This window comes from Spea bombifrons, chromosome 3 (genome assembly GCF_027358695.1).
Source record: "Spea bombifrons isolate aSpeBom1 chromosome 3, aSpeBom1.2.pri, whole genome shotgun sequence".
Lineage (NCBI taxonomy): Eukaryota > Metazoa > Chordata > Amphibia > Anura > Pelobatidae > Spea > Spea bombifrons.
In genome coordinates this window covers 50,457,316-50,471,271 of record NC_071089.1, presented here as the reverse complement: position 1 = coordinate 50,471,271, position 13,956 = coordinate 50,457,316, and the positions used below count along the sequence as shown (strand labels likewise).

Below are 13,956 nucleotides of genomic sequence, written 5' to 3'. Positions count from 1 at the left end.
CAACAGAATTTTCACTGTTAAAAATGAAACAAAAGGTTGATAAGTCATTCCTATACCTAATATATCATGTAACACAAATATAGAATTTAGAAGGAGATCTAGAACTAATGTACCTGAATGTTGATCTGTTGCTATTATCCAGAAATGCTTTTAAATGTGTGCTACCAATACAAGACACTGCCGGAAAATGTTTAGGCCCCGTTAAGTCTTGCTGTGACAAATTGTTGACATATAAATGTAAAGTTTTAGCAGAATTTTCAAATCAGTATTACTTACATATATACCGTGTAGCTGTCTATTGACATAAAATGGGAAAGGGCGATAATTACAGGTAGAAATGTTTACTTTTTAAAAAAAAAAACCTTGGAGGGTAAAAACAGTTTGGTATTTAGAATATGTTTAGTGAAACCACATTAAAGTACATAATATGTTTCTTGCAATTTATGACTACTCTCAAATATAAAGACGACCATTGAAAAGACGTTTGCAGTTCCCCAGGCGAGATGCTTTCCTGTTATTTTCGTTGGAATGACATGGTAACATTAATGCCCTTGCTAAGTTATAGGAAAATTCCTTCTACCTAAAATAAAAGTTAGTTATGCAAATATGTGCTGCTAACATTCGCAAACAGGAATACCTGAGCAGAAAAAAACCCCAGCTCAAAAAGTTTAAGGGGAAGGTTTTTGTGCCATTTCGCAACTTTTAGTATGAGTATCAATACAATAATTTTCTGGAAGGTAGTTAATTATGCCCCGTGTCTGCACCTGCTTGCTAAGAATAACATCACGGCCTCTGTTTATGCAAGAGCTTCTTCATAAAGTCACATATAACTTCTACAGTATTCTATTCTTCTTCATACAATTTTTTCTATTGTTTATCTGAATTCCACTAAATATTCTGTTTCTGTAAAGCTAGTACTAAAATCTGTATACTAAACCAAGGGTGTGTTGTGACATGGTTCCAACTAGTTCCTGGCATATGGTAATATAATAATTGAACTAGTGCTCTATTTAAAGTTAGTGGCACCCAGGATCCCACACCTCTGGGTCCCTTCATAACTTCTAAATCAGCCCACCATGCTTAGTGGGCCCCATCATCTCAATACCTCTCCCTCCATTACATCATGCCTATTTCCCTATTTCCAACATCCTTATTCTTGTTGTCTTTAAATTAGTTGACACAAGCTCCTGTAGGGCCATGTGAAATGCTTTGGGTCGCTGACCTTTTTGCCCTGACATAGCAGCAACCCTCTTGCTGAGAGATTCTTGTACATCAGGAAGTCAGTATCTATGCCTCTTCTGACAAAAGCCAACTTAAAGATGCATGGTACCAGAACATGGCATTGCATATAACTAGTATATTCCAAATAAGGATTAAAAATATAGAATTTATATGTAAATTTCCCAACAACTGCTGTTTATAAACAACTGTTCAATAATGAATGATATCAGGGTATGGAAATATCGTACTGGAATAATTTGTATGCAAGTTGTTATTTGCATTGGTCATTCAAGAGTCTGTTTTCTGTTTTTTTCATGTCCGTGTGTTTTCACACTCTCTCCTAACTCTGCAAATGCTGAAAATCTAATTATCTTTGCTTGGGTTTCTCAACATACTCTAAAAAAAAAGGTGCAGGCAAAGGTGTGTATCCACATGATACTCCTTCCAGAAAACTAAGCTAATCAAACCAGTTTTCTTACACACAAAAAAAGACTTGCAGGTTTGCATCACTAAAATTCAAAGGGGCGGGATTCTTCATATAGCAACATTTTTAGCAATTAAAAAATTAATATTGCATTATAAAAAATAGCATTTCATATTTTGTATATTTTATATTTTTATTTTTTTTAATGCACATTAAAAATAAAACACTAATAATATACGCTATTTGAAAGCTTCACTCTTACAAGGTTAGCCAGCTGTTATTTGGCCACATCTTCTTGATCTGTAATATTCTTACTAGCTATAGTCTGGATGATGGCTAGCTTTGAATCATGTTCAACAACAACCCGAGAAATATGAGTTGGCTATCCTATAGGCTATAAAACAAAAGATATATGTCATTCTATATATCATCATACATTTTTTAAGTCAGTTCTTAAAATAACTAAAAGCAGTGTCAAATATATTAACATTTTAATACCCCATCACTGTACTTAACATCACCAATACATTCATGAGCTGAGCGTTCCTTTAATAAAATATTAATATTTTATTAGTTATATGATATTTTTTTGTTTTGTTAAAGGTAGAGTGCAAAGGAGCATGTCAAAATCTGCCTAAATCTGCTGTTTACTCAGCAAGGTGGTCTACAGCCAAAACTAGAATATAATTATACCTTTTGAAAATACAGCGGAGACTATATTTATGTTCTAAAACGTTTGATGGAATTCAGCGTTAACAAACCCCCAGGCATAGAACATCGCCAAACATGCTTTTGTTGATTTTGTCTCTCGCCCACTAGATGTTACCAACTGGAGTAACAGCAGGCTGGATCAGCATTATGTCACTGTATTAACTGAAGTTGGAAAGAAAAGATTCATTGAGAAAAACAGTTTTTATGTTGATTTAAATCTAGAAGTATAAATGTGTTTTGTTTGGACTTGATACATTTTACAGGGCCATCATATAATATCATGTAAGGTTACATATGCTTTCAGGACATCAGAGGTCTCTTTTGACTTAACCTTCTCTTGGGCAAATATGGCTAAATCTGTTTGAGACGAATAACGATTAAAATGAAGATTACTGAGAAAAATATTTAAAAATTACCTTTTTTTAATTAACATTTTAGCTCTTTGTAAATCTATGACTAGGTCTGAATAAGATATAATTTGGCTTCCCTCCCAGCTGATTGTAGGAAGGTGACCCCTATTACAACTATGAGACATGGTCGCCCTTAACAAGCCTTGATATGACAATTGGAGAACGTAGAATGATAACACTTCAATCATTTGTGTGTTGGCAGTAAGTGGCCTTGTGACAGCCCCTAAATGTCCTTTATGCACCAATACATTCCTCAAATCTGACCACGGACATTACTATCATTGTAAAGCCACTTTGCTTATACCAGATGTATTGTTTGCAGTTAAGACAAAAAGGTACAATGAGTAAGTTAATGGGGGACGACGACAAAATAGAGTATTTAGTGATATTTGCTGGAGTCTTCTTCTAAGAGCCTAAAGGCACATGCCTAGAATGCAGGGTGTGAAATCAGGCCCAGCTTGCCATTTAAAGAAGAACACATTGATCAATGGATCTTTCCTAAAAACATGATAGAACTTCAGAGAATTTAATTTGTTACAGCTCTGCGCTGTCCAATACCAGTGCAAAGCCCCAAAAAGGAAATCTCTAGTAACTTTTCTTAGTGTGTGAGACAGCAAGGACTTCTCCATTTCACTTCAGACTTCTCAAATTTAAAGACTCATAATGTGTTTTTAAAAAAAATAATGGTTTTAAAAAGGCGGTCATACTCATTCCCAGCCAATGTTTACGAAACAAAAGAGGCTCTTATTAATACTTTCTATTCACCAAGTAGGCACTCATAAAAGGACTCTAAGCGGCGCTAAGGGCTGCATTGGCCCTAAGATGAAAATCTGTTTAGCACGTGTGCCGTGAAATATACTGAAGGTTTCTATCTATACAAAATAATCAGTAAGTTAGCAGCATAGATAAAATAACGTAAACTTTAGCTATTAATGATAAACTTTCATATGACACAGAGACCAATGTACACCTACAGTAATGCAGAACAAAGTTACATCGTGTTGCAAAATATATGTTACTGAAAATAAACTTGTATAGGCTAAAACAATTAATAAAACACTGCTAAATATTTGGCTTTTACTCCACTTTTTAAGCAGAATGCAAGTTTCTGACCATGATCAGGAGAGATAGTCCCTTTTTCTTTTCCTGATGTCCCATGTTCTCAGTATACACTGCTAATAGCCATAACAGTTTGCATCTCCTAAATTACAAAAAGAATTGGTAGGCGGTCACAAATGCAAAAAAAAAAATAAAATAAACTTTTCCCTTAAATCAAATGTATACTTTCATATGTTGGGAGGTTTTATATGTTTTAATACAATTTCATTTATTGTTGTAATACACATAAATTAATAAATAAAATAATAATAATAAATATAATATATATATATATATAATTAACTCTTACATAATCATGTATTATTTTCTGGATCCATCACAAGTATCCCAAGGGGGTGCACGTACCACAGGTGAAGTAAGTTTTTTTTGTTACAGAGTTGAGTTGTGACAGAAAATACCTTTACACATATAAAATGATTGTTGAGTCTGTTCTTGGTGCCTCTTACTTTATCTTAGTGACCAGTGCTAGATTTGGCACAATAACCTGTCAGTGGCTAAACTAAAATATTAGGGTTCCACGGGCTGTGGGTCACCCACCAGCTCAGCTCTGTAGCCCGTGGCTTCCATCCACGCAAGGAGCCTCACTTCACACTACCTTTTGTTTCTTTTTTTTTTTCATGTCGCTCACAGGGAGCAGTCATGTGAAGACGGGCGAGACCACTGTGCGCTGACGGGGGTTTCTAATCCAATTTCTTTTCAAATACTAATTTCTATATGCTTTAACCCGCACAGGAGGTCGCACTGTCTTTCACAGTGACAATATTTCATACCTTCTGATATACTTAGTATGCAACAATGTGTGTTTAACTAAACGTTTTGGGTGCTTTCAATCACGGTTGCTCCCCCGTTTAAACTCTATGGAGCAGTCCAAGCTGCAGTTGTAGTGTGACCGCAGATCCAAGCAGTGAAGTTTTCTAAGAGGATGCCAGCTCCGCAGTTTAGAGGCTCTAAAGGGCTGAGAAGTGACCTCCTGGGGAGAAACTATGGTATCTGAGCAGCTTGTTTTGGAATATACTCTAAGTTCACTTAAGAACACTTTAGGGTTCCTCTTTATAGGGAAGAATATCAGGTTTCAGCATTGTGGACATGGCACGTTAAACCCCATCTGAAGCAGTGCATAGAACTGGTGACAGATCGTGCTGCTCGCGTCCCGCAGCTTCGCTCTAGGATCTACAGTCTGCTAAGTCATGGAAGGCGAGTCAAGCGATCAAGCAGCTAGCCCTGAACCGCAAAGCGAGGGCACCGTGTCCGATGGCTTCTCCCAGCTCTGGACAGATGTGATGGGAATGTTGGTGAGTTGGTTTAGTTGGGGGGGAGGGGTCTTCAAAAAAGGGGGATCGTTAAATAAAAGATGCTTTATAGCCCCTGGACGACTAGAAAAACATTCAACCTTACCCATGTGTGACTGGCAACATCTGGAGCCTGCGAATACCCGAGCCACATGAGGCATGGGGCTGCTTCTTCATATCGGATGACTAGTGATCGTGTTTTCCTTAACTGCTGGCCTTATTGGACACATTCATTATAAATATTAGTTTGTATGATTTCATGCAATTCACTGATCGTTTGGAAACTTAGTTACTACATGTAAACCCCGTGTGCTAAACTTTTCTTTTCTCGCCTGTCTCCATGGAAACATTCCACTGCGATTACTTTTTCATTATTGATTCATAGTCTTGGTACATTAGTGAATATTCATAACTAGATTTTGCTGGACTTTGCTCAGTAGCTGTGTAATCATAGTTTACCATGTGCATTCAGACATGTCAAACCGAATGACATTGTATACATATATATATATATATATATATATATATATATATATATATATATATATATATATATACACATTTATTTGTATTATTAACTAATTATTTGCTTAGATTAATGTTGATTACTAACATGGAATTTTATCTTCCTACAAACATTATATATATATATATAATGTTTGTAGGAAGATATAAATCCATGTTACTTTTAATTAGCTGGTTATAGACTGGCAGCCTGTCAAGTCATTCTTCTCTTAAGTTGCCAATGCCAACATTATTAGGAGAAAAGACTCCTATCCAACATCTATAAAGATTAATAAAATGACACGCGAGTAATGCTATAAATGAATCGTGACCCATTATGCACCACCAAGCCTTGGGAGGAGAGCATGATGGGAGTTGTAGTGTATAGCAGCTGGCCAGATGCCAGAAGTCTCACTAATGTGTGCGACACTTTCAAACTTTGTGTACTGCAGGTGCTGTTGATCAAACTCTTACTTTTTCAGTTTCAGTTATTATCTGTGTGTTCTTCTGAGCGGTCACGTAGAAAACGGGAAAATATGCATTTTTTAAGGCACTGGTCTGTCATTAAGTTGTATATTATATTGATACGTCATTTTGGAAAAAACCCAATAGTTACTGGTGGAAATAACTATCGTGTTCAGGGAATGAAACCGTTGTAGTTCCCATTATTGTACAGATATAAACCATTGGGGAACTACACCTCTACAACTGTCACTAAGCCCTGAAGAATAACACATTTGCTGAGCATTATGGGATTTGCAGTTTAAAAAGCAGCCGGAAAGCTGCTTTTTACCTTTGGCTTGTGTGCACCTGTCATCAAAGAATGTGGAAATACTTTGTAGCGTACAAAGCCGAAAACGCTCACAACCTTTAAAGGGAAATTGCCGCCTTTACCTTTGAACTTACCGGAGCTCCATATCTAGCAGGTGAATTTCACCGGGTTCTCTTTAATTAATAAACCAGCATTATGACCTTGGGGTACACCCTTGTCACCTTGTTCACCGGTATATAGACCACAATAGCCAATTCAAACAGAGCAGCTCTGATCGTTTATAAGATCATGCCTTTTTACAGCGTCATTATATGTGTAAACATTCAATTGACAAAGAATTAAACGTTAAATAGATATTGCTGTCCGAGTGTCGCTTTCCGCATTCCACCGTGCTGCTTCCTTTGTTTAGAAAAAAGTGACCAGGCTTCCAAGCCTTTGACATTTGTTCTTTATTGGCGCATGTGTTTTCCATACATCTACCCATTGAAAGAATGTTCAACCAAGATAGAAGAACATTATGGTACAGAAGTGTATAGAAAGAAAAATAATTCCAAATAAGTAGCAATCTCGTGTACAGTATTTCAGAATCAGCTAAATTACAGAAAAACGTAGAAATACAGAATCGATGGCCATATAGTCAGTCTAGTACACTTTCCTAGCCGCTATACTACTTATTATTAACAACGCAGATAGATAAGTCTCATTCTTCAAACACACGCTTTCTCTCCAGTTAACTTTGTGAGTAGGAAGGTTAATCAATCACAAACTCATATCACCTGCTGCGGGATCTACAAAGATACCGTGGGAGAATGTGTGTTAGTAATTGTGGTTATTTTTAAGTAACCTTAGTCTTATTTCTGGTGTTGCACAAAATCCAGATCCCTCCTGCAAGAGCTCAGCCCCTCCATGTATCTCTCCTGTTTTGGCTCTACATTTTATTAAAGTACGAGACAGTGGTATCATAAGAAACAACTTAAGTATACTCACTATAAAAAACAAAACAAAAAAACATACAAAAAAAAAAAAACCCCAGTGGGGATTAGGACCAATTTCAAAGGGGTCACTTCTGCACCAAGATGAGACATTTTTACATTTTACAACCCGTGTTATTCTTCTCCCTGCCTGCTGGACCTCACTGCTTGCGTGTTTTGTAGAGCAGCATGTGGTAAGCAGCTTCCTCACACAAACACACAAAAAACAGTTCCAATATTTGAGTAAGCGAAAAGATTTGTCGCACTGCTATATTTTTTTAATTGAAAATCCTTTTAGCTTTTTTGTGGCGCTTATACAGTAGTGTAAAGTTAGTACAATTTACTTAATGCTTGTCATCCAATATGTTATGAGCCGTGAACTTTTGATACCGAGTTTGTTTCATATTAACTACCCTCCATTCTGGCAGCTCAGATCATTCAGGATTAGAACTCAGCAGAACTTTTTCCACCTACATGTAAACTAGTTTGCCAGGTTTCCAATTAGAAAAACCTGATTCGTAACGCAAATACCAAGTGATTCACTGGCACAAGCAAATCTGTTTGATTGCGGTACTTTGGGATGGGTGGAAATTGTTTTTCCATTGTTTTTTTAATCGATAGCGACATGTTGGTGAACCAAAGAGAGCGTCCGTGCATTGTCTTGCCAATACGAACCACAATTGTCACGTGTTTCTAGTCCTTGCGTAAACAACACAAAACATCTAGAGATTTACAAGCGCTAATGGAGGTGGAATCTGAAACGTTATGACTTTTTCACCTATTAACCCTTAAAAATCTCATTGAAATGACCTGTTCAACCCAGTTTTACCTTCACGCCACAAGCAGTACAGTATGAACACATGATCATGTTTCATCACTTAACCCCTTAACGACAATTGCCGGTCCTGGCACGGCACGGAAAAGCATGTGCTTTACGACAATTGACGTGCCAGGACCGGCACGTCTTTAAACGGGTGCAGAAAGCGATCTACTATCGCTTTCTGCACCCAAAAAGCGTTGCTGAATGCCTCGACCTCGAGGCATTCAGCAACGCCGCGATCGGCACGAAGGGGCCATCTCTGGCCCCTCCACGGGGCGTCAACATCCGCCATACTTTGTATGGCGGCGGACGCCCGTTTTAAAAGCGTTTAGGAGGCGATCGACGATCGCCTCCTAAACTTAAATGGTGTCGCTGGAATGCCTCGATCAGGAGGCATCCAGCGACACCAAACACTAACCTTTTGATGGGCTGTGACCGCTCCGGAGAGCGGTCACAGCCGCAGCTACCGGCAATCTTCGCCATCAAGGAAGATGGCCGCCGTCCTGTAACAGGAACCAACAAATTTTAAAATTTAGCTAGATGGTCCAGACCATCTAGAGAACTTTGGCTCCACTTGCAGGTTGAATACAGGTACTGCATTCACCATGCAAGTCAATGGAGCCCAGCTTTCTAATCACAGTGTGATTAGTAAAAATAAATTAAAAAATAAAATAAAATTAATAATAATTAGAAAAAAATAGTAAAAAAACAGTAAAATGTAAAAATCATTTCCCACTGATGTCACTATCAGGGGAACCTCCAAGTTGAAAAAAAATGTTAAATTTTTTTAAAAAAAAAATAAAAAAAAAAATATATATATATAAAAAATATATTTTTGTGAGCAAGTCCTAAAGTTAGCATATTAGCTTAAAACAATTCTCGCATGGAAAGAGTTAAAATACTGGCATATTAAATGCCCGTGGGGTGTCTACTTTTAAAAAATGTATGATTTGATGGGGTAAATTGAATGGGCCAGGTTCAACAACGTCCCAATTAACACGGGGGGAAGGATGGCCACACATCTAATTTCCAATTAGAAAAATGCACACGTACCAAATGTGGCCTTTTAGTTCCCCCAAAAAATGACACACCCATGCATGTGGGGTATCACTGCACTCAGGAGATGTTGCTGAACACATTATGGGGTGTCGTGTGACAGCGGCATATACCAGGAGCTGTAAATTCATACATAAAGTAGGTGTGTGGGGGAAAAATACACACACAAAAATATTACTGCAAACTTTGAAAAAATGCTGGTGGTAAAATGTGTGCATACAAAGAGTTAAAATACCAGCATTTAAAATACCCTGTGGTGTCTAGTTTTGAAAAATATATGGTTTTGTTGGGCACACTGAAATGGCCTGGCTCAAAGATGTACCAAATAGGGCATGGGCAGTGGATCCAAATGCCAAAGTTCAACATTGAAAAAAGCGCGTGCCCCAAATGTGGCCCTTTTGCCCCAAAACAGCCAGGCAAAATCATTCATGTGGGGTATCGCTGTGCTCAGGAGATGTTGCTGAACACATATTGGGGTGTTTTGTGATAGTGACATATACGAGAACATTTTAATTCATACCTGAATTAAAATGTGTGTGGAAAACCAAATGCAAAAAAATTACTACCACAAAGTTTGACAAAGACTGGTGGTAGATATGGTGCATGGAAAGAGTTAAAATACTAGCATTTGAAATACCCTGGGGTGTCTAGTTTTCAAAAATATATGGGTTTATTGGGCACACTGAAATGGCCCGGCTCAAAGATGTACCAAATAGGGCATGGGCAGTGGATCCCCAAATGCCAAAGTTCAACATTGAAAAATGCGCATGCCCCAAATGTGGCCCTTTTGCCCCCAAACAGCCAGGCAAAATCATTCATGTGGGGTATCGCTGTGCTCAGGAGATGTTGCTGAACACATATTGGGGTGTTTTGTGATAGTGACATATACGAGAACATTTTAATTCATACCTGAAGTAAAATGTGTATGACAAAACAAATGCAAAAAATGACTACCATAAAGTTTGACAAAGACTGGTGGTAGATATGGTGCATGGAAAGAGTTAAAATACTAGCATTTGGAATACCCTGGGCTGTCTAGTTTTCAAAAATATATGACTTGATGGGGTAAATTGCATTGGCCGGGTTCAAAGATACCCGAAATGGCACAAGGGGGGAAGAATTACCAGATTTGGAAAAAATGGCTTTGAAATAGCAAAACGCTACCTGTACTTATTGCCCCATAATGGGTAGAAAAAAGCAAAAAAACATAAAAACATTGGGTATTTCTAAACTCAGGACAAATAGTAGAATCTATTTAGCAGGTTTTTTCATTACCTTTTATAGATGAGTAAAAGATTTTTCAACTAAAAGTTAGAAACAGTCATTTTTTTCTAAATTTTTCACCATATTTTATAATTTTTTTAATAGTAAATAATATGATACAATCAAAACAATGTCATCTAAAGAAAGCCCTTCTTGTCCTGAAAAAAACAATATCTAATGTGTGTGGGTTCAGTAAACGGGAAAGAAGAAAATTACAGCTAAACACAAGCAGCGCAGAAATGTTAAAAAGGCCATTGTCACAAAGGGTACAAAAAGTAAAATCAGCCTTTGTCTCGAAGGGGTTAAACAATACTGGATCAACGAGCTAAATCTGGAGCAATCAAAACAAAAAAACAAAAAGAACGTTGCTCTAGATTTAGCACGCTGTCTGAGAAGTTTTCACATTTTCCTTTGAAAAAATGTGACGCTAAAATAAAGTAACCCAAGGATCCTTTGATATCCACCTTTTGGTCACCCCTGTCTTCACCTATTCACAGCTGGAATTGTTTGCCGCTAATAACGCTCATGCAACGGGCCTTCGGAGTGGGACAGGAAGACCGTCCTTTCAGTGTCTGCCCCAGCTATTTACAAAACAAAAGGGACTATTTGGCATTGTTAAGCGAGCAAACACAAATTTGGTTTATCGCTATAGACAATAGTAGCTGTTTCTTTAGTCCCAATTACTTCCATACAATGATACAATGTGACTTTATGTTTATTGCTAAACATAAGGTTACTTTAACTAAATGAAATGATTTTCTTTCTTATAAATTAACATTTTCGTCGCCAACACTGCAGCTAGGGGTTAGCCATGTTAGCAAGAAACCTTACGGCATATCGATTTAAGACGTTGGAATGAACAATTATTTCGAAAGTTTTTTTTTTGATAAAAAAATTGCAACAATTGTTATAGGTTGAAAACATTACAATACAAAATTATTATGGTGTTTTTTTTATGGTTTAAAACCTATTTACAGATCCAGGACAAAAATTTACTCGAGTCACAGTGCTGTGTATATTTGTAAAACGTCATATGAAAAATGCACGTGGATGTCAACGAGTGGCCCCTAGCATTAAGCTCTTTGGTCTTGTCATAGCCACAGATGTCCATCTGGCAGCCTGCAGGCTGTCTGTGGCCCTCTAGGGTTTTTATGGTAGGCCCCAGGCTGTCGGAGAAACCTATGTATCCTCAACTTAATGGTGTCTGCCTCCCTAGCCTACATTTCCTGATGGTCTGTGACTCTCCACATTTAAAAAGTAGGACAACAAAAGTCTGAACTGTTCCTAATTACACTTGAAGTCACTTTCTAGCAATCATAATGCCATCTGCATCAGGGGATAGCGGAAAGACAAATGGCGATTTGAAAACAAGCGGAGAATTAACAGTAGCGTGTGTTTTTGAAATTCCCGACAGAGGACAATTGATTCTTTGTAATGATGAGTCTGGATACAGGCAGCTAGTTTTAAGTATGCCTCTTTTAAGACATGGCATTGTAGGCACGCTAATGTAATCATTGTGTAGATGCCAAAAGAGAGGCATTATTTCTCCGACGACATATAGTTTGAGGCTGTGTCGGGAAGATGCATGCCATGTTAATTTCCTGTTGATGCACTTGTAATTCATAGCTTTTCAAAGAGCAAATGTGTTTGACTGCGCTCTCAGCATTATTCACTGGATTCTTTCACCACAATGAATGCACTCATATGTCCTCAACCTTCTGCGTTCTACTAGTCTTCATCTTTCTAGGGGTCTTTTTAACGTCTTCTCTAGATGACTACGGGTCTAATTTTGGAAAAACCTATGGGACTTTTTTATGTTTTTCTCTTTTTGTTATGTTCCTTACCACATGTTTCATAGCCACGGGAGTACATTTTTCTCTAAAATGTAATCTATTGATTCTGGTTAATGCAATTTTATGTCATATTATGAGTGCTGGAGGTTTGCAGCTATATCGGAAATTCATCAGCATTTGTTTAGTTTGGTAAAATTAACCCTTTGGATTGACAATTGCAAAGGTTCTAAGCATAACATTGATCCTGCCCTCGGAGAGTTAAAACTCTGTCTCCTTTCCCACTATAGTGTCCATAATTAGGGGTACTTGCTTTCTGTTGTCAGTGCTATGTGAAATAAGCGGTTTAAATAGCACCCTTTACCGTTTACTTGCAGAAGTTAGCACAAAGAGATTAACAAAGATTTTAGGACCAATACTTTCAAGCAACTGGATGCTTTCAATATTATGGTACTAGTAATTATTTTATATATAATGTCATGGAAACACCTCAATGAAATGTCACTTACAACTAATCAGAACTAAATAACACCGAGGGCAGCTACAGAAGGATGGGTTGAGGGACACTCTAAAACTTTTTGTCTTGAAAACGTCACTATAATATTATGAAGGGCCAGCCAGAATGCATTGTGTTGCATGGAGGGCCCAGTTAGCCCTGCATATTGAATAGATAGATCAGTGAGAGAACCCTACCACCAGTGGTTGCCTGCTCATTTTTTGTCATTGCAATTATTTTTTTCAAATTAAAAAGGTACCGGTGCAGACATGATGTTATATACGAGATAAGATTTATTTATTTTTACCTTTTCTTTCATCCTTTCATTACTAAGCATGCTTCAGAATGTGACCCAGAAACCATAGATACTCTCTAAAAAAATGCCAGCCTCCTGTTTTTCTAATTAGGCTCATTGGTTTATTTTGCATTGGCGTTGAAAGCATAGTAATTGATAGGGTTCTGTCTGTGGGAACCTTCCCGACTTCAATAAACGAGAGGTAAACTTTCTTGAGAAAAGCTGTCGAGAAAAAAGCAGACATATACATATACACGGGGCAACACACAGTCTGTTTATCCGTGGTGCATTAAAATGTTGTTTTGATTTATAACCAAGAAGGTGTTATTTCAGCTGTTGGATTGCTCGTTGAGCGGGAAGCCAATTATACAATCAAAGTAAATCGTTTTAAAGTGAAATTATTCAATGAGCAAGAGGAACAGCACCCTTAACATATTGCGTTCTTTATAGCTTTTCAAAATGGGTCTACAATAAGTATAGTATGACAAAGTCGTTAAAGGTGAAGGAGGTTAAGGAGGTTAATTAATTATTTTTTATTTAACTTAAATAAAATATATATTTTCTGTAAAATGAGAAAATTAGTTAATACATGTTAACCTTTAAAAAAAGAGTATGCCCCAAAACAAGGATAGCTTTTTTAACATCTAACCCAATCCTCAGTATACTGAACTTCACTTTGAATTGTTTTTGACACTAATCCTGCTTTCTTTTAATGAACTTTATGTAGCGTTACCTGGAGTTCGACTGAAAGCCAGTTAACCTCCCATTTGATTTGTGAACCTGTATGTAAGTCATCTCGTTTCCGTAAGGCCTGC

General features: G+C 37.3%; 1 protein-coding gene across 5 annotated transcripts in view; it reads left to right on the top strand.

Annotated features, from left to right (window-relative positions):
• Positions 1–13,956, top strand: part of SASH1 (SAM and SH3 domain containing 1) — a 421,695-nt gene that overhangs the window by 330,384 nt on the left and 77,355 nt on the right. For 2 of the 5 annotated variants that reach the window (XM_053459414.1, XM_053459411.1), the window contains exon 1: positions 4,798–5,177. The exons of the other annotated variants lie outside the window; for them this stretch is intronic. In XM_053459414.1, the coding sequence (XP_053315389.1) occupies positions 5,073–5,177 (105 nt within the window). In that variant the 5' untranslated portion in view covers positions 4,798–5,072. Of the gene's footprint in view, positions 1–4,797; positions 5,178–13,956 lie in introns of those variants that run through there. 5 annotated transcript variants of the gene reach the window in all.